General features: G+C 34.6%; 1 protein-coding gene across 5 annotated transcripts in view; it reads left to right on the top strand.

Annotated features, from left to right (window-relative positions):
• Nucleotides 1-21,301, top strand: part of PTPN4 (protein tyrosine phosphatase non-receptor type 4) — a 111,927-nt gene that overhangs the window by 38,372 nt on the left and 52,254 nt on the right. For all 5 annotated transcript variants that reach the window (XR_009277707.1, XM_058839352.1, XM_058839349.1 and 2 more), the window contains exons 2-10: nucleotides 3,318-3,472; nucleotides 9,710-9,817; nucleotides 12,632-12,674; nucleotides 12,771-12,849; nucleotides 16,484-16,528; nucleotides 16,775-16,827; nucleotides 18,744-18,864; nucleotides 19,926-20,013; nucleotides 20,924-21,012. Coding sequence is in view for 4 of the 5 variants with exons in the window: in XM_058839349.1 (XP_058695332.1) it covers nucleotides 3,318-3,472; nucleotides 9,710-9,817; nucleotides 12,632-12,674; nucleotides 12,771-12,849; nucleotides 16,484-16,528; nucleotides 16,775-16,827; nucleotides 18,744-18,864; nucleotides 19,926-20,013; nucleotides 20,924-21,012 (781 nt within the window). In the remaining variant the exon portion in view is untranslated. The remainder of the gene's footprint in view (nucleotides 1-3,317; nucleotides 3,473-9,709; nucleotides 9,818-12,631; nucleotides 12,675-12,770; nucleotides 12,850-16,483; nucleotides 16,529-16,774; nucleotides 16,828-18,743; nucleotides 18,865-19,925; nucleotides 20,014-20,923; nucleotides 21,013-21,301) is intronic.

Raw genomic sequence — 21,301 nt, 5'->3', positions numbered from 1 at the left:
TCTTTGCTGACTTAGAGGGAAAGAGTAACTTTGAATGTGGCTTGCAGAAGACAGTCTTTTGTCATCTTCCTCTCTATTACTCTCATGGCTATTTTATTTCCATTTTGTAGATGCGTTTCAGGATTTCAGTCATTATACTTGTAAAACTGTGTTCTGTAGTTGCAAAAACCTCTTAGTTTCATGCAAGAAACTTGTCTGCTATGAGATGGTGCTTCCAACTACTGTGTATTTTATGTGGGACATGGAATATAATGTTTCATTGCATAATCTGAAAGTACAAAACATATTTTCTTAAGTCCTTGAAGAGAACATTCATGAATTACTCATGTCCAGCATGGTGGACTATGAGCTTCACACAAGGAAGATGCTAAACCCCAGGCTATGGAATAGAATGAGAAGAGTGTGTGTCCTATTTGTTTCTCTCTTCCTTAAAGAGAGTGGAGAAGGCGTTGCCCTTCCAGTCTGCGAGCTACATGAACTGTTGTTCTGGCCCAATATAGCTGCTCCTGTTTCCATAGCAAACTCATAAAAACAGTGCCTTCTTTCTTGAATTTGATAATTTCATTTATGTACACTGAGAAAAATACAGTTGTTGTCTGTAACTATGTAATGGTTTTTGTTTGGCTGGAGCAAAGAAGATCTGTGTTACAGCAAGAACCTTGATAGATCTGCAGGTTGGGTCTGTTGAAGGGATGGAGTGAATGGTTTCATGGTGTTAAAGGATCTTGAGGGTCACTGAGGGGTGATTCTCTCTTTGCTCACTCTAACAGATTTATTGCTGTGTCTAAAACCTAGTTTTCTGTCTAGTTTAAGGCAGTGATGAGGAAGGAAAAAGTATTACTGGTCTTGATCAGCAAATAAGACAAAAATAGAGGAAAGAACAGGAGAAAAGGTGAGACCTTTTTCTTCTCTTAAAATATGATGTTTTGTAGCTTTTAACAAGTCTTTTTTTTTTTTTTCCTCTGCTGCAAAACTGTTTATTGTTGAGTTAGACTCTCCTATCTCACTACCAAATGGATTTGTGACGACTGCAGTACTTGTTTGAAAGTTGAACAGTCCTTTGTGCACTAGTGATTGTGTATATGATGAAGATTACAATCACTGTTTCTTGGTTGATTTGTTACTTTTTCAAATCCTTGTATAATACACCTGTCAAGGGGTTGTTTCTGTGGTATGGAGAAACTGGTTTTAATCAAATTGTGGTCTTTTCTCAGCTCAGCAGCAAATATGGACCTAAAATTTTGGCTATAGTTACCAGTTGTGTAGCTGCACTGACAATGCCAACTTTTATGCCATTATGACTAGTAAGGCTTTTAGATTGTGTCTATGTGTCAAAACACTGTTTATGAAATGTTATGTGATTGGCTTGGATCACTGGTATGGAGATTCAATTCCTCTTCAGTGTTTAAAGGTTTTGTCCTGCTTTTTATTTTTGAGATCTGTAGAAAGTATAGCAGAAGCAGCCTCTCCATGAGGAGTTGTCAGATGGACTTTGTTTTTAGGCTTTACTTGAGAGTTTTAATGTTTGCAACACCATTTTTCATAAATTTGTTATTAAGACACTTATAAATTTAGCAGCTGGTGGCTTTATCTGGTGTCTGTATCATTCAGTTTGTCACGTTGGTTTAGGAAAACAAAAATAAACTTGCTGTAGTTCTACATGAATATAACATTTCAGTTCTGAAGCCAGTGACTGAGTAGCCAAAATAAAAAAGCTGTCTGGTGAGGAAGCAAGTACTTGTTCACCTGAAAATGCTTTGTAAGTCAGAACTGAAGCATTTTGCAAGGATGGATGATCATCAAGCAGATTTTTTTATGTCTCAGGTGTGTGGTCATACTTAAAGAGCTGAAGATGTGATCTAGAAAAGCAAAATACATCAGGGATTTCTAGGGCAGTTACTCAGGAGGTTGTCTGCAGGCTGAAGAAAGATGATTGAACTGCGAAGTCCCAGCTAGGTTCTTGGTCTTCCACTTTCCCATGAGAGCCTATGTATCTAAGTTACCAACTATTTAGGAGGGATTGATCTTTCATTTCTTACCCCTCCCTCTTCCTTTATGTATATTGGAGCACAGATACCTCCTATGACCCATGCAAGCTCTGTAATCACTGCTGGAATGTTTGCTGTCCTCTACTAAATTCTCCTTTTTTTTTATCATCATATGCTCCCATCCCCCTCCTCAAACGTGAAGCTCGTGTGTAGATGTGTTTGAAGATTTCATAATCTTGTGCAAGATAAGGAAAATCAATCATTTTATATTTGGTTTTGAATATACCTGTGTTCTTTTATTGCTTTTAGGGTATTTTAATTTTATGTCTCAATATATTCTCAACTTATGAAACTTTCTGTTTGCTTACGCCCTTGTCAAAGGATGTAGAAATAGTTTGCTGAGTATGTAATTAAGTGAATCACAGGCCTTGATCCTCTGAGGCACTTGAGAAAGTAGCTGGTATCATTGGATAGAGCTGATAGCTTCAGGTGGGCACTAAAGGACTTTGCTAGACTGGGGCTGGCTGACAATAATCAGGATCTTAGATTTAAAAAGTGAAAGTCAATTCTTGCATTTTATTTATTGGCTCTCAGCATAGGGCATAGACTTGTGATGGTGGTAGTTGCTTATTGAGAGGATGAGAATTGTTTGTGCTCCCAAACTAAATGTGTAACTCCAATCAAATTGACATAGACAGAAGATTCAGTAGTTTGACAAACATTAAACTATTCATGTTATAATTTAAAAACAAAGGGGGGAAATAATGCTAATGTTTTTGTTACCACTGTGCAATCTCATGTTTTATGATTTTACAGTGAATGCAGAGGCCTTGCAAAATAATACATCAAAGTGCTGTGTATTTGCTGTTTTCTTTTTCTCTATAAATCTTGTTATGTAATTTTCTTTTTTTTTTTTTTGCTGTTTTGCACTGAAATTAGTTACTTATTTGCATCAAATATCAGGAAACTGGTAGCCATGATGCCCAGCAATTACAATACTTTGTGAATTGAAAATGTTGTGAATCTTTAAAAACAAACAAAAAACTGGAATAGAAAACAGCAAACCCACAAAACAACCTTAAAATAAGGGAGGGTGTGGACAATGGGCAGAAAGTAAAGGACTGAGTATTTCGGTATAAGGTTGTGTTGTAACATGTAAGACATTGCTTTGTTATTGGCTACTGTGAATTTAGAATTCATTTTTCTTTTGTCTGTAATGGAATTTTTAAATAATGAATCGCTGTGTTTTCACCTTTCCTTGAAGAAAGACATTCTTGCATTTGCATTTTTTGGCTCTTTTTAAAAATTTTCTGTTTGTTTTGCCTGTAGACCCTGTGTGGACAGTAATGACCGCACGTTTCCGATTGCCTGCTGGCAGAACCTACAATGTACGAGCATCTGAGCTGGCACGAGACAGGCAGCATACAGAGGTGGTCTGCAACATTTTTCTCCTGGATAACACTGTACAAGCTTTCAGAGTTAATGTAAGTAATGGGCTCATTGCAGATCAATATCTGGCATATTGCAGATCAATGTCTTGAGCTTGCTTTCCTTTACTGCATTTGTATGGCTGGAGTTTGACTTTCAAACAGTGTTAAGTAGAGAAGAAAAGGGGAAGTTGTGTTCAGGCAGGCATGCTTATACATGTGCACAGTGTTACAGAGAACTTAGTCATTCTGGCATCCTCTGTAGTACTAACACATCTTCATTTCAAAATCCAATGTATGAAGCATAATTTATTTCTAGTAATTCTCTTCATGGATTAAAGTTATCCAGTGGAAATGGAGGATAGTTTTACTGTTGAATTGAATGAAGCTTTTGTTCTGCTGCTTTCTGGTTTCTGTAGTTTGAGCAGGAGTACGGTGGAGTAGGAACTCTTCCCCTAGCTGTGTTCAGTCACCTGTATGGGCACACTTGGTCCCAGCTGCCATCTTAGAGTACCTCCCTGCTCTTTACATTTCTCAGATAATATTCTTTTTCTGTGATTTCCCTCACTTAAGCATACCACCTTCTACCACTAATGAGAATGACAGGAAGGAAAACAGAAAGCTGGTTGCTGAATACTGAGACTGTTAATGGAAAAAAATTAACAGCTTTTACGCATGAACCTGGAATTTAAAATAGGCTATTCATCTCATTTTCTAATGAAAATGTTAATGGTGTTGTGTATATGTTACACAAATGCAGCCTGTTCTTTCAGCTTCCTGAGGAAAAAAAAAACCATGAAAAATAGGCAAGGACCTCACAAGAAATGATGAAAGTACTTAAAATCATCTGTGTGTGAGAAGAACCAGAACTCAACAGGAAAGAAGCTGTAGGTTTTCCTTTGGTAGTAGAACTCTGCTTTTACTTTAAAAGCTATAGAATCGATGACTTACATGGAGAAAGGTTGAATAATGTGATGGTGAAAGTTAACAGGTGCTGTAATTGAAATTTTTCAGAAGTAAATTTAACTTCAGCAAATGGAGTGTAGGAGTATCAAATAAGGCTGTGGGACTTCATGTGGAAGCAATTGTCACATCTGTGTGGACAAATCTAATTCAGAGCATTTGAAAAAGTTCTAATGCTTAGTAATTACATTGAATTCTGATAGCCAGTGGTCAGCAAGAATATTGACATATTTGAATGTTTCAGAGAAGATTTGTGAGAGGGATTGCATTTTTTCTGTTCTATAATCAGTGGTTAGAGCCTGCAGCTTCTGATGAGAAGTGAAATCTTTTATCTGGCAAAAACTTGTAAGGATCCAGCATCCAGAGGCTTAAGGTTCAGAGGCAGATCTGGTTGTTATTTGTTTTAGATATGTCAGTCAAGATGGAAAGGATTAGGATATTCTCTTGAGGCATTTTTTGTAGTTCATTCAAAAAATACTTAATTTTTCCAGACTTCTGAGTAGTAAAGTGTGGGAATTTTGGGTGATGAAGCTGAGGGACAGATTTTTAAAGGCTTTAATTTATTAACATCAAGCCTCCTTTCCCTTCTGGGATAATTTTTTCTATATCCCTTCCCCTTTTCTGTATTGCTTAATTTTTCATCTTTGCTCACAGTTTCCCAGTCTATACTGCCTGCCAAAAAGCAATATGTGCAAAATGTAGTTGGATGTAAAGCATTAGAAGTGCATAAGAAATTGTAAATGTTGTCATCTTTGCTTTCAGGTGCATGAGTTCTCCATTAAGGTATCTGTCTTGAGGATTTTTCTTATGAAGAAAGTAAGAATTGGGAAAAATAAGGAGTAATTGTTGGGCAGTAGGTATGGGAGATGTGCTTCTTTTTGATCTAGGTGTTCAAAAGCTGTATGTTTTTAGAGGATACTAATGCCTCTCAGAAGAGCAGAATCACTGGCTATATATCCTCAAATGTCTCTTCTGTCTCTCCCAAGAAAAAATTATGTAATATGTTCTTACCACCTCCCTAGTGTACTAAATATTTTAGTTGCATGGATCATGCTTTACTGCTTATACAGATGAGCCTGCAAGTTTGTCTATTAAAACTGAGTCCAGGGAATAAAAAGTTCCTTGGTGCTGAACATCTTGATCTCATGTCTTAGCCTCAATCTGATTTTTCACAAACAGGGAATAATAAAGTATTAATTCGTAGCAAATGTAACCTACATGCTATACAGGTTCTCGGGTTTTATAGTTTTGTTTTACTTTATTGTGGTTGACACTTGACTTAGGCATAAATATTTATGGAATTGTTTTCAAAATAAGAACTAAGATAATATCAAATAAATTAGCACCTTTTTTTTTTCTCCTGGTGATTGCTATAGGTATTCTGTATGCTAATGATTGTAGAACTTAATCATCTGGAGGATGCAGTGATGTGTTAATAAAAATGTACTCAAATGCTATTTTTTCTCCAACAGCAAACTGCTGATCACAGACAGCATCTCTTGATAATTTATGTGATGTTCTAAGTTCAGATTTCAACCAGCCCTTTCCATTGATCTGCAAAAAAGGCATCTTTGTGCTAAGCCTTACCTTGTAGAGAATGTAACAAATCAAACCAGATAATTCCCATGGATTGTAGCCAGAGAAAGGCTGCATTGGTTCCAGGCAGAAAAATCAGTTGGAATTAGCTTGTGCATGTGTTTGAGGAGTACAAACCATTTCTCAAAAATGCTCTGCTTACCAAATGAAGAAATCTTCTTCCTTCAATCCTGAAAAGCAGACTTCAGTAGAACACGTAGCTGGAGGAAAGGAGGCTGACTTGAATAAACAGCATGATCAGGATGATTTGTGTTACTGTAAAACTGTTTATTCGAGATCAAATTATTTTAATTTGTTTTAATTAGTTATTTAAATACATAAAATTATGTATTTTCCATGCAGGATGTCTTATTTATATTCCCTGAAAGCCAATAGATAGATACAGGATTAACACTAAACTTGAGGGACAACTAAGTCAAGGTAGATGTGGTGGGTTGTGGGCAAGGTTAATGGTCATGGACAAATGTTTCAATTTAGAGCCTTTACTGTCCCAGGACTCTCTTCAGACTTAATGAATTTACACTTTACTGGAAATAAAATCTAAAAACCTGTAAAATAACTCAAACCAAACAAAAAAAGAACAAACCAAACAAAAAACCAAAAACATACCAGAGCCTCTCCCAAACATGTGAACAGCCAGGCTGTGACCTGCTCCAGGAAAGCCCAGAATCTGTCATCCCCTTCCTCTGTCATCAGAAGTCCAAAGTTTTTTGAGCTGACACGGCTGCAATGTCTCATGATGCTTGCTGTGTGTGCCGCCAGTTCTGTTGGCAGCAGCAAAAACAGAATGTCAGAAATGCAGACTGAGAAGAGGTTGGTAGTTGGTAAGCAGGCATCAAACCTGTGTAACTGCAAACGTCTGCCTAAATTTTCACACATAGTGTTTGTGAACAAGTGACAATCATTTTGCAATTAAAAATGAATTGGTATATATCTAGTGGTACTTGATAAATAGTTCATAAAGTACAGTTAACCTATTGATGTCTAGTGTTTATGTCAAATTTATCCTAAAAGGCCAAAATCTGTGAGACATTTTGCCTCCAGCAATGACTAATAAGTACATATAACCCTCTAATTTTTCAATTCAGAAAAACAATGGACGCTTTTGTGTCTAACTCCTGTGGTTTTGTCTTAGATAGTTCCCATTTTCCATACGTACTTTTATTATTTCTTGTTTTATGAGAAAATAATATTTAACTTGTATCTGTAGCAACAAAACAAGTTTCATGTTCATTTACATTTATTTGGTTTGCTTTTTTATAAAAAAAATTATAATTTTTTTTATTAAAAAAATCAGGTATTTAAACTTGCTATCATACTTTTTATAATTTTGAGCAGCTATTCAATGTTATGATAGTATTACAAATATTTTGGATCTTTCTCTACCGGCAGAATTGTGACCTTCACCTGCTTTGGCAAGCTGCAACATCGTTACACAAATATCACAGATGGGTTAAGCTAAGGTCTGGTTTTGCTAGATGCTTGTCTCTATTTTGCATTGAGTAAAACACTGTGATCCAAACAAATGCTTCATGTTGAAACCTGTTGTGTCTTACCAAATTTGCTGCTCAATTGCAGGAAAAATACTTTCCTTGCGGTTGTGGAATGATGTTCTGTATTTCTTAATTCAAACTGATCAGCCAGTATCTAAGCTTTTTCATTAGGAAACATCTATTCAGTTATTTAAGAAACAGTGTACATTGGCAGGATTGGATTTGAACAAAGCTACAGAGATGGTATCTACGTGTTGTTAGAGGAAGTAACGTGTCAGCTGTGGTAATTGCAAGGCTAAACTTAGGTCCCAGACATCTCCCATTTTCTGATAGTTACTGTTATATGTTCTTAGTTTGTGTTCTTATTTAAATCTACGTGGGAAAAATGCCAAGAGGCAATTAGTGTTGCTATGTAATTTTAAAATTAGCTTTATTTGCTGTAAAAACTGTACTGATTATTGGTTTATTTCAAAATATAACATAAACTCCTAATTTAGTAGAAATTAAAGTGACTATATTTGGATTGTATATAAAAATGCCTTATGCATTTATGATGTTGCACATTTATTGTGTTAACATCTGTGTTTTTCTTTGCTTGTTTTTACTAATTTGTAAAGTAAATTTTTCAGTGGTGGACTTGTTAACAATGGTGTTCCTACATTTTGTAAGGAATTTTCTCTGAACCATTTAAAAAAATAAATAAGGTCTTCTGCAAAGTAAATACAGGAATTCTTAGGTCACTTCAATTTAGCCAGATTTATATGGGATCTGAAATATATACCTTATGTAATTTCAACTTAAATATATATGCAGAGTTATGGGTATGATTGTCCTTCTGGGATTATTTCAAACAATTTGTGGATAATTATTCGCTACTTTTTTATTATTATGAAATATCATGCTTCTTGGAGTCTTTAGGCTCAAATAACTGCTTTTGACAGTTTATTCAACTTTAGTGTAATTTCATCTGAACAAAAAAAGTTAGTTTTGATAGGATTCTCTTAGATGTTAACGGATGTCTGAAGGTAGATTTTTCTCTTGTATGGGTATTAATGAAGTTCTTGCAACCTTATCTTGATCTTTTAGTTACATGCTTCCATTTTAACAGCTATGAAGGTAAACTGTTATGTAATCTCTGTGCAAAGTGGGGTCCTTTGGGAGCAGAATAGCAGGGTTTTTTTTTTTTGTTTTAAAACACTAAAATATCTTACTGCCCACAGTAAACAAGGCAAGATGTATCAAATCCACTGTAGCTGCGATAATACTTGGCACCAAGAAGATTATTAGAAGCTTCTGTGCTTGATGACAGAAAAGTAGAAAATCTAGGTGGAAAATGTATCAATCATCTCTTTCATATTTCTTCTTGTTTGACAGTTCTTGCAGAATTTTGCTTGTCTTTTGTATTTCAAGACGCTATGACACTTTTAACTTCTTTGGGAAACTCCTTTCAGATTTCACCAAATGTATTTATTGAGTCCTGTCATGACACACTCAGTGTTTCAGTTACTATGTTGGCAGTATTTTCAGGTTAGGCAAAAAATTGCTAGGTACTAACAACTACAGATTCTTTTTATATCTTTTTATATCATTTTGTGGGTAACATTTGTCCCTGTAGTAGAAATCAAGTTTGTTCACTTGACTCTGAAAAGAAGTGTTACTGTTACTCTGTTACTTTGAATTAATTCATTTAGTGTGAAGTGCTATCTTAGAACGTATGTAAATGACACTTCTTGGTTAGATATTTGGCTGTTTCAGCTGTCTCTGCCATTAAACTTGGGAAACATTTTCAATATGCTGGTTCATTTAAAGTCAGGAATAGATTTTCTGATAAGGAAGGATAATTTGTAAAGACCTGTACATTTGAATTCAGTGATCCAAACAAGATTCTTGTTTGCACTGAGTTCTTTATTAATTCCTGAACATTTTTTCCTTTTCTATGCTCCTTTTATATATCAAATTTGGCTAATGAAAGGCTTTCAGCCTTTCATGTAGCTAGCTGAGAAGTGAGAAGTTCTTACTGTCAGAAAATGACAGAGAAGAAAAATTATTTCCTTACATATGTTTCAAAAAGAGATGAAGCTCGTTTAAAAATAGTTCTGCTGGGATACACTTTATGATATTTAAAATGGTGCTGCTAAAGCACATCTGAAAGAATTTATATGTGTTCTACCTGCCTGAAATCTGTGTGTCCAGTTATATATATCTCTTGATTAAAGGAAAGGTCTGTATTTGTTCTCTGCAGAAACATGATCAGGGCCAAGTTCTATTGGACGTAGTCTTCAAGCATCTCGACTTGACAGAGAGAGATTACTTTGGTTTACAGTTGGCTGATGAATCTACTGATAACCCTGTAAGTTGACTCTGTTTTATAAGTACAGTTTTAAAACTCATAATCATGTTCATCACTGTACTTTGTGTTACTTAAAGAGAGGTAAATAGAAACCATTGCAAGATTGTGCCATCTTCCCCAACTGTGTCATTTGCGAGGGTCTGTATTATCTTGTAGTTATGATAAAATTATATGTTAATAGTCACAGATTTGGAGTAAAATATTGAGTTCTGTGCTTATGAAGTAATATCTTAAAAGTATATTGATTGTTTTATTGTATCTGTTTGCTAGATTGCATTATCATTGTCAAAAATAGTGAATATGTTTTCAATTTGTTTTGTGGTTGTTTTTGTAATTAGGACATGCAGAATAATGAGGGGGCTTTAGATGGTCATGTATGGAGTTTCTTTTTCTAGCCCAGATACCTGGTGATATTTAAATAGTGCTCCGTATTCGTGTAGTCCAGTATCTGACAAGGGCAGTCAGCTCATCACCTGAACAAAGAAGGGACTCTCTTGGAAATGAGTATTTACAAATAGTCCATTAATAGTTCCTTAATAAAAAGGAAATTCTACACAACTGAAACTTTGTAAATCACCAGTCAAAACTGAGAGATGCAAATGTTCCATTCACTGCACTAGTTACAGTGTCCTACTGGGATCTTGATTGCCTAAAGAAAACTTCTTGGATATTTTCTTTTATAAGTGTCAGATGGTCAATACTGGTTTTACAAAGTGCAATTTAGCTAAGTATTATTCTTATAAGACAGTTCTTCACCTAATTCTTATTTTATGTGCACTTATTTTACAGTGATGGGGTAAAAACTTCCCAACTTCTGCATCAGAAGTCAGCCACATTCACTTGTTGACAATTCTGTTAAGACATTAGTGGACTGTCTCTGTAATATTTTTAATCTAAACTTTGTTTCAGGCTTAAAATACATAGGCAAGCAGAAGGCTGAATTGTTTCTCAGCTCTGTTTAAGAAGTATTTAGTTGAATATCTCTCAGTACTTCACACAACATTCAGAAATTTATCTGGCCTTTCCAGGGGTAGACCTCTAAGCTCTCTTAATTTATCTGTCTGGGAGCAGGTTAGCACAACCCTGTAATACAAGGGTCAGGTAAAGGGTTAGTCTGAAAGAATGACTTAACAGGTATTTGATACAAGCACATAGTTTAAAGATTTTTCTATTTTTTTTTTTTCATTTCTAAACATTTTCTGTCTTCAGCACATATCTAGTTGCCATGAAAACAATGTGTCAGAGCTAAAAAGAAATATTACCAATATTAGTCATGCAAGCTTGAAGAATGTATGGGTTTGACTAATTTTAGGTTTTGATACGCATTTACATTTACACTTGGTTCATTTGGACAAGGAAATCATATAGAGTTGACAAATACTCTAGTTATTTGTGAAATAACACAGCAGAATATTGCTAAGATACAGTTAATGCAGCAGCAGATAAAGATGATGAGGAAATGGGAATTCTGCTAATTGAGTGTGAAACTTCTAGCACTGTGTTAAACATGGGTCTCAGGAATTACAAAACCCTTGTGGTTTTTTATAATACTAATATCAAAGTAAAAATCAAGTATCTTTCAACATATTTTGAAAGATTCTTACATAAAGTTCATATACATCCCTGGCTAAGAAAAGTTCTTCAAACTTTTACATTTAGTCATAAAATTAATTGATCTTGTATGAGGCTCTTTTTGTTAGATAACCATGCTTTTGAGGCTGTATCAAGCTGTCTCTTTACTTCCTCTTGAGTTAACTGCTACAAGGATATAGCATGTGGAACTAATCATCGTTATTTGTTATTCCTCATGAATAAAATGACACAGGACTAACTTCAGATCCACAGTGTGTGTCAGGTAGCTCAGGTACATGTGCGTTTGCTTCCTCCTCCCTCACCTGAAAAAAATAAAAAGCCATGTGATAAGTGTGGGAAAGTTGCATGCTGTACTGGGATAGGTGTCTGTCACTCCATAGGAGCTGTGCCCATGTAATGATTTCCTGAGGCTTGTGGACTTGCCTTGCAAGGCAGCACAAGGAATTGAACAGTATTTGTACCAAAGATAGACTTAGCAGTTACCTGGGCTGGGTTGGTGTGTACAGAGACTGCTGGGTTGTTGATGGGCAGTGGTTTAAACAACTTGCAGAGCTTTCCAGGCATCCATACTTTTATCTGAAATTTGCTACACTGATTTTTATAAAGCTCTGCCTGTACACTGTGGTGTTTTCCTGTAAACGATCAAGATTTGGCACTGTTCAGTCAAATTATTCTTAGTCCTTAATCCAGGAGGCTGAGTGCCGAGTCTGACTTCCTGCATCCAGTCAGTGATGTACCAGAGCTGACACTCAGGCTGACAGTTTGAGCCAGTGGGATCACTCCCTGGGTGTGCCAGACTCACAAAGTCAGAACTACTGGAAGTAGTTAAATTAACTTCTGAGTTGGCTAAATGAGCCTGCTTGCAGCTCTTCACTACCATAGGTAGCTCTTCTTAAAGAGTAGATGTCAGGTGTTAAACACAGCATAGTTGGGTTCTGACCTCTCTCAGGCTCCTGCCACAATCATAGAAGCAAATGAAAGTAGAATTACTGCTGTAAAACAGGTATCTGGACAAGATAGGTTGGGGAAAGAAGAGCAGTAGCAGTTGTTGGTGATAGTAGTGATGTCTCCAAAATCAGTAATAAGCCTGTGTGTGCCAGTGAGGCATTTAGGTAAAAGATCGAGTAAAAAGTAATAGAAAAGCACTAGTTTCTTGATGTATAAAGCTGTGATTTGTACTTTGTTTCTCTGAAGTTGGTGTTATAATTTGTCTTTTTCCAGAGGTGGTTGGATCCAAACAAACCTATCAGGAAACAATTAAAAAGTGAGTAATGTATGTATTTCGTCAATTCATCTATTGTTATTATGCTATTTTTCCAGGGTGCCCTGATTAATTAGAAATAACTTTTCTTGACCATAGGAGGATCTCCTCACAGTCTGAACTTCAGAGTTAAGTTTTTTGTAAGTGACCCAAACAAGCTCCAAGAAGAATATACAAGGTAGGTCTGGTTGCTTTGTCAATAAAATACTTCTTTAGAACTGTCATTAATTTCTTTAAGGTATAACATGGAAAATTTCTTTTAACTCATTCTTATTGTATATACAAACTTCTGAGTTTTGTCTAATAATTACAGATATGAACTATGCAGTTCTACCAAATCAATGTAACAAAAAACTTCTGTGAGTGAACTTATGAATTTATATGCAAAGTTAAGTAACTACGTGAAGCAAATGGTACCAAGTAGAAATAGAAAAGGAAAAATAGAGAAAAGAGGAAAAACTTAATCCCAGTATTTACCAATAAGTACAAATTTAATTCTATCCTTCCTTATGTTCTCCTTTGTGACTAAAAAATTGCTGAGCATTCTGCATTTTTTTTTCTGTTTAGTACTAATGAAATTAATCTCTGTGGTTGTAGTTGTAGTTTGAATCATGTGGACTTATTTTGATAGTCGTGTATTGAAGTCTGTTAAGAAATGCTCAGTGTGAATCTAAATCAGAGGCTTGTGAATTGCAATTAGTCCCTAAAGAAATGCCTCAAATTTTCCATATTTTAATTACTTCTGGCCCTCTGCATAAATGGCATGAATTGACAGATTGGAATTTTTGGATGTCGGCCATTCTGAAAACAGGTCAGCTCCATTGAAAAAAATTGTTGAGGATAGCTTTTGAAACCTAAGTACCAAAACTGTGAGAATTTGAGTCCACATTTGTTTATAATTTCCTTTGATTTGTCATATTTTGGACAAAATTTTGCACATATCCATGCAGACAGAATTCACTAAAATGAGTCTCAGAGATCCTGGATGAGACTTTGTTTTACTGAAATATTTACTCTAGGAAAATTTGGCAATTTATCAAAATAATGAAAAACATGTTTTTTGAATGAGAGGAAAATATGTAATATTCCTGAGGAGATGAAAAAAAAGGATAAATGTTGATCAGTGTGAAATAAACCATAAAAAAGGAGAAAACTTGAGAAGTGCTGTTTTCTAAATACATAACTATAAACAACTTTATTTTAAATGAGAAATAACCTATGGTTCCTGTATCTAGGTCAGCTCTGCCTTTTTTGCCAATAGGCCTAATTGCCCCTGAGAAAACTAATTTGTATTTGGAATTATTTTAAGAAGAGAGAAATATTATCCATGGGCTTTTTTGGAATGAAGTTAGGATACCATGCCACAAATGTGGGTCCTTTCATGTAATCAGTATTCCCGCCTCAAAAAAGGGAAAGAAAAGGAAGTGCAAACTTCTGACAATTATGGCTGAAGCTGAGACTGTTCCAAAATACTCAGTTTTTATGAATTCCATGAGAACAGAGGAGTGGCTTGACACATAAAGCAGTGTGAAGAGATGTTAGGGAAAGATTCAGTGCAGGCTCGTGTCTTATTAGACCTCTGCACATTCACAAACCTGTGAGTGAGGCAGGTTTGAATGCCCCAGGTCAGGAGAGGTCAGCGGGTGCTCAGTGTGTGCTGGAGAGCTTCGCTTCAGGAACTTGTCTGGGGAGGGAGTGAAGCTTCATTAGTTCTCCTCATGACAGGAAGAGTTGCTTATTAACGTTGACTCCATTAGCAATAATTCTGTCCTGCCCTTTTCTAACTATAGCTATATAAGCAAGATAAAAACATGGTAATGCAGTGCTGCCTTTGTTGTTTCAGTGGAGTCTGTTGTTTAGGCTTTTGCAGATCTGCTTTGCTAAAGCTTCTATTGATTTCCCATTTTGCTCAATAATATGTGAGGCTTCAGTGTTCAAACTGGGGTGGTTGGCTAACAAGCCATTAACCTCACTGTTCACTGAAAACAGTGGACAGAAGATGAACTCTGCTTGGTGTCCCTTAATCAGGATGTTCTTTAACTACCATGAAATATTTCTACTAAAACCTAATACCAGAAAAAGGCAAATAAAATGGAAGTGCAGCTGTATATTTGTGAAGAGATGTTCAAGCAAAGCATGTGAAGCATATCCATTTAACATATAAATTTAACTTGTAATTTACTGCATTTTTTAATCAAAAAATGTGCTTTAGCTATGTTTTTTTGTTTCAGTATGCGTTTTAAGTATTTCAAGTATTTTGAGGTCTCTAAAGCCTGGCTAATATCTTAGGTTTTAACTTCTTGAGGTTAATAACTTTTAAACTAAAAGCTTCTTGCTTTTCTGATCAGTTAAAGAATCTCTAGATGGTTTTGTAGGAGTTGAGCACATGGACTAATATTTGCTTGTCAGTTCACAAATGTTTTCCTCCATTTTCTTACAAACATGAAATGTTTTACTTTTATGCTGTTATATGGTTTCTAAATAATTGAATTTCTCTATGTGTATTTGTAAATGTTTGTGGAAGCATTAGAGTGGTAGATAACCCACTTTCTGAAGACTACACAGTTATGAAAAGTCATATTAGGTGTAATCAAGTGATATATTTTGGCTTTAATTTCTTAGTTGAAGTTGTTATTGGGAAATATTTAATATTTAGTGCTTTTCATAAGTAATGTTGGTGTTTATAATGAAGGAGTATAGCCGAGCTTTTGAATCAGAACTGCACAAAGGAAACCAGATGATTATTATAATAGTAATAATGTAGAGTTTAAATTTATGGGAAAACAGGAATTATGTTTAAATTTGCCACTCTGTGATGCTTCTATTAAAAAATTTAGAAGGCAGTGGAGACAAATTCTACAGCAGCTTTTATGCTCCGTTACGAGGATTTTTTCTTCTGAAAGTTTAAGCTTTTGCTAACATCCTGCCATCCTGATAAATCTTATTTGGTACTGCACTGCAATCTTTAGTTCAGTGAAGCTTTGTAGCAGGTGTGATTTGCCACTTGATATAAACGTTGTGCTCCAAATTTTTTAAAACTTCTGAGTGAAATACGAAGGAACTAAATTGAATGAACAAATGATTCATTCTGAGACATTAACAATATATTTGGATTTTGTTGGAGAAACAAAGGAAGTAATTTAGAGGGAGATTTATTTGTACTTTGTGGCTTGTTGGAGTTTTAAGTCATGGTGTTTCTGCTGCCCCTGTTTGGGAAATAGTTTTTGTTTTAAAATGTTTGCCCATTCTTTTCGTTATATCCATCTCCTTCCTGACTTGAAAGAGTGGGCATGGAAAAACTAGAGGAATTTCTAAAATAAGTTTTTTTCACATCATAATTAAAGGAAAACTTTAGAAGCACAAGTGAAGTTAATTGAGAGGTGTTTGACATAATAGAACCTACAACTTCTGTAGTAACAATGTAACTCCAAAATACTAAGAATAATTACTATAAGTGAAAACACAGCAGTATGAAATACTCAGAATAAATTAGTTCTGTCTACCTGGAGTACAAATCATTCTTACAAGGGCACACAGAGGGTACACATACAGAGATGCAAACTTCAACTTGTGGTTGCTGTATAAAGACGGAAGAATGTGAAATTTGTAGCCCTTTAGTGAAATATAATGTTTCTTCATAGTCTGTAAGTCATTAAATTTACCAAGTTGTATTATTATTTTACTAAGCAAAGTTTAATTTCTTTCCTATTAGAGTTTAGGAAATAGCATGCAAATTACATTAAATTGATGAAAAATGATGGAATAATTTTATTTTTAATTACAGTGGTTTTTTGTTTGCTTTTCTAAATAAGGTACCAGTACTTTTTGCAAATTAAGCAGGACATTCTTACTGGAAGGTAAGACATTTTTCTTGTGTTAAACATGAAATGCAAATCTGGTCAAGAAAAAGTTAATAATGAATGATTTTGCCTGCAAAAATAAAAACATATTAAGAATAAATCACTGTCTATGAAAGTAGAAGTGTTTATAATAATTACCTGTCAGATTTGTCCATAGACTGTAAAAATTTAGGGTTTTCAAAACAGCCAAATGTCATATGAAATATGTAATTTTATTTATTTATCATTTTACAAACAAAACAGATTGCCCTGTCCTTATAATACTGCTGCTCTTCTGGCTTCCTATGCTGTTCAATGTAAGTATAATTAGTGCTTGTGTACTTGTTGGTACTGAAATATATAAAAACTTTTATTGATTAGTTTCTAAAGAATGTACATTATATAGCATTGTATTGTGGTGTTTGTGGTCATGGTGCTAATTTTCTCGTGATTAAGGAAATTTATTGGTTGTCCTCCCCCAGAACGTTTTGCTGAATTGGATATGGAAAAAGCACTTAAAGCAATGCTGTTAGAAAACCCCAGATCAATACTTTTTTATTCCTGTGTATTCTAAGGCATGAAATTGTGGCTTTTGCTTTGAGAATGATACCAAATAGTATTTCTTCAGACACTAAAACATTTTTAACAATCTATGCAGTGAACCTCCGAATAGGTGTGGAAAAGGGAGTTCTGGTCCCATCTGGCCGAAAAGTTCAATATCCATCCTGGTAACTTTAAGCCATCTAATGACTAGATGAGTCTTGAAAACTGAGATTTCATTTTCTTCCTCACTCAGTTTTTCTTCATAAGCTTAAATTAAGCAACCCAATATATTCATTCACATTCATGTATTTTTCTACTGTTAAAGATACTTACATCTATGTTAGTAGTTTGTATATTTTGTACATATCAGAGAAATAGTGTCCATGTTAATATTTTCATAAAAAATATATAGTAATGTTCAAGTCGTGTTTTATGCATGGTTTGCTGAGTGGAATAGAACAGTTTCTCTTAAAACTCCCACACTTCAGCTGCCTGAAAATTGTACTGCAAATGCTGTCATGCCATAGGGATTTGTCTTAGAAGAGAAAAAGTATTTGATAACAGGAACTATGAAAACTTGATAACATTTTAGGGTATTAAGAATGTAATATGGGGTTTTTTTGAAATGTAGAAGTGGTGCCTAGTAATAAACTTCCTGGATTCTTTATAAATACATGTAAATTGTAGATCTCAGTCCTGTTCTTTTGGATTTCAGCAAGGAATGTGTTCTGTTTTAAAACCTGGTCCAACATTCTAGTTTTTAAATTATTAAAATAGGATCTGTTTGTGGTGATGCAAGTGACCCAAAGTTCTTTCCTGCCTTCCCTACCTTTCCTCACCCTCCTGCTCCGTAAGTGCCTTCATCTGCCTTGTCAGTGCCAGTAGGCCTGCCCAGGACTCCGCATCATGATGCATTACTATTATCTATCCACTTTTCATTTTATGTTTCTTATCTATCACTGTAGATCTGTTACATGAATTGCAGATATTAAAAGCTGATTTTTTTTTTACTGTAGTTAGAAAGTCTCAAAGAATTTTAGCAAGAGTCGTATATGTTTTCTGACAAATGTGATCGTCATTTATTTCTTATAATTTTAGGAAAGTGTTATAAATTATGTAAACACACTTTTTAGTAGTTTCAAGTAGAGTAGTTTCAACGTTGGTGTATTTATGTGTACTTTTTTCCATACATACAATTGAATGTGCAAAAAATATTTTTCTAATGCTTCTGAATATATCTTAGTGCAGAATGAGTGGCTGGATTTTGTAGATCTTCATGACGAAATAGCAGTTGTAGTGTTAAAAGAAGAAAATTGTGTAATCACATGAAAACAAGCAAAAGTAAAATAATTAGAGAAAAATTGAATACTGTCCTATATATATATATATGTCCTACTTAGTGCTAGCTGTAATGACAGCATTTATGGTTTAATTTGTCTGTTAAAAATTAAACACTTTACAAGCTTCCTTCATAAGTGCATAATCAAAGCTGTGTTTAAACAATCCCCATTATATTCACTGAGAATGTGACTGCTTATTCAAAAGGGAAATCGGGAGTTCAGATGTCTTCTCTATTTTTCTTTGCTGTGGATCATAAATTATGTGGGAGCACACTCGTGTGAATTTGGGAGCATTGCACAATGCCAAGTACATCAGTGATAAACAATAACCTCTCTTTTTAATATTTTAGCCGAGCTGGGAGACTACAACCATTCAGAAAACTTGCCAGGCTACCTCTCAGAATATTCTTTCATCCCTAGCCAGCCTCAAGACTTTGAAAAAGAAATAGCAAAATTACATCAGCAGCACATGTAAGGATTTACATCCGAAGATACTGACTTTGTCAAATCCTGACTGCTGATGCTGTGCTATTATATAAAACAAAATAGTATTTTTTCTTAAAGGTTTTGGGGTGGGTGGGTGTTGGGTTTTTTGGTTGGTTGGTTTTGATTGTTTCTTTTAAGATGATGTGATTTTTTTTTTTACATTAAATACCTGTATAATAAATACCATTGATGGTCTATACAGAATATCTGTATCTAAATTAGTGAAATAATGAACATGTTGAGTTAAAGGTTCTCTGAGAACAGTATTTGTGCGTATTATGTAGGATATTAACTTAGCTGGACATATTTCCTTTAAAATTTTTTTTCAGTCTTTGGGAATGTTCTGACCATAAGGGCTTTGTTTTCATGATGCTCTCACCAATAAAAGAGTTACTTTAGAAGTAACAAAGTCCTTTTCTTCAATATCTGCTCTTTCCTGTGTGTGAGTCTGTGACCTTTCAAAAAGAGGAAAAGGCAATGAAGCAATGGAAAATATTTTTTTTTCAGTATGTAACATTGTGATACTTTCCAGTGATGGTTCCTTCATATTTTACAACTTAAGTGCCTTTTATTAGTTAAATTTAACAAAATGTAAGCAGTATTTATAAAACATTTGCTTGATCTGGTCATATTGTTTGCTTTCAAAACTACAGAATGCTACATTAAATTTCAGATAAAGGCTTTGAAAATTCTCTTAGCTAAGGTAAAGACATTTGAGTGAGTTGATGATAATTTAAATTACCAATGCCAAATACAGGATTGTAAAACTAATTTATTCTAGGGCTCTACAAACACTTGAATTTTAAAGTGCATTAAAATAAAATGTGTTGTGGGCTCTTGTCAAGACTTTTGTTCTTTTGGAAACATAAGTTCTTTTCTGTTAATTTTTTTGGGTTACAGTCTGTTTATCATGAGAAAGGAAATTCAAACTTCAGGGTGGGGATAGAAGTAGTAAAACGAATGCATATTTTCTGTCTGCACTCACGTAGCGAGCCTGATGTGGGAGGTTGTGTTAGAACATTTCTGATTTAGCTGCTTTCTTTCAGAGGGTTGTCTCCTGCAGAAGCAGAGTTCAATTATCTCAATACAGCACGTACCTTAGACCTTTATGGAGTTGAATTGCACTATGCAAGGGTAAGTTTGGATGAACTAGTGTTGCAATGTAAAAATGTATTCCTCTCAGATTTATGAAAAAAATACACTTTTCTTTTTAGTGAGCTTTCCTGGCTTTTGCTTACAAGAGAAAATAAAAGAAAAACAATTATCTTATTAGGTGCCTAACTAGGATTCACTGATTGAATATCCGCTGTTTCACTCTAGTTGAGGGTATTGCTTAAATTTGTGCTTAGTTATCTGTGTGTTAATCAGGTTGAGCTTTGTTGCCTTGAATGCCAGTTCAGTTGGCTACTGGTGAATAAGAAAAATGTGCTTGTTGAATGTGCATTTGATCTGTAAGGATCTGTCAGCTTTGAAAATATTTAATTTGGTTCCAACTAGAAAGTTGGAATAGAATTTGAAATGTACCCCACTTAACTGCTCACTGTATCTACTGCTATTGCACACATATTAAGAGTTCTATAGCTGGTGCTTGATTAGAGTTCAAAGATATTTCAAGAAAAATGTGCTATTTAAATATGCTTACAATATTGTTTGGTTTAAGATCTCTCTGTGTTCTGAGATTGCATTTTCTTTTCGGTAGGAATTGGTGTTGCTTTTAGTGTAGCAAATGCCAAGCCAATCTATTAGTGCTGCTATTCTTAATAAACCAGAGTACTCTCATATTTATTTCTTCAAAGTTGGTGAAAGACAGAAGATCTAACTTGAGAAATTAAAACTTTGTGGTAGCTTATAAGGAGCTCAGAGCAAACATTCAAGTTTGTCCTAAACAGGAGGGAATAATTTAATTTCTTATTTGTCTTATTAAAACACATTTTCTTCCTCATTAGTTTGTGTATTTAGACAGAGATGAGAATGAATATATATATATGAGGTTTCAAAAGATATTTATACTGTTCTTCAAGTAATTTTCTCTTTTTTTTTAAAGGATCAGAGTAACAATGAAATAATGATTGGAGTGATGTCAGGTGGAATACTAATTTTTAAGAACAGAGTACGAATTAACACCTTTCAGTGGTAAGGACAGCTGTTCAATGTTTTTATTTGCTATTTCAGAATATTTTTACCACTCTTAAAAAGACTGAAACTTAAGTTGCATTGCATCATGTTAAAATTATTTAGCTTATGTACTATGGAGAATTTTCTGGTGCAGTTTTGTCCTGGTCTACATGCTGTGCTGTTAAACAACTTTGAAACTCTAATGAAACGAATGAATTTCAATACTCTTTTTCTTCAGGAGTTTGTAAACATACTTTACATTTAATTAATTATATAGCCAGGGCCAGTGTGATGGTCTAGCTTACAG

Source organism: Poecile atricapillus, chromosome 5 (assembly GCF_030490865.1).
Source record: "Poecile atricapillus isolate bPoeAtr1 chromosome 5, bPoeAtr1.hap1, whole genome shotgun sequence".
Lineage (NCBI taxonomy): Eukaryota > Metazoa > Chordata > Aves > Passeriformes > Paridae > Poecile > Poecile atricapillus.
The sequence above is the reverse complement of the archived record's forward strand: the minus strand, read 5'-3'. Positions and strand labels throughout refer to the sequence as shown.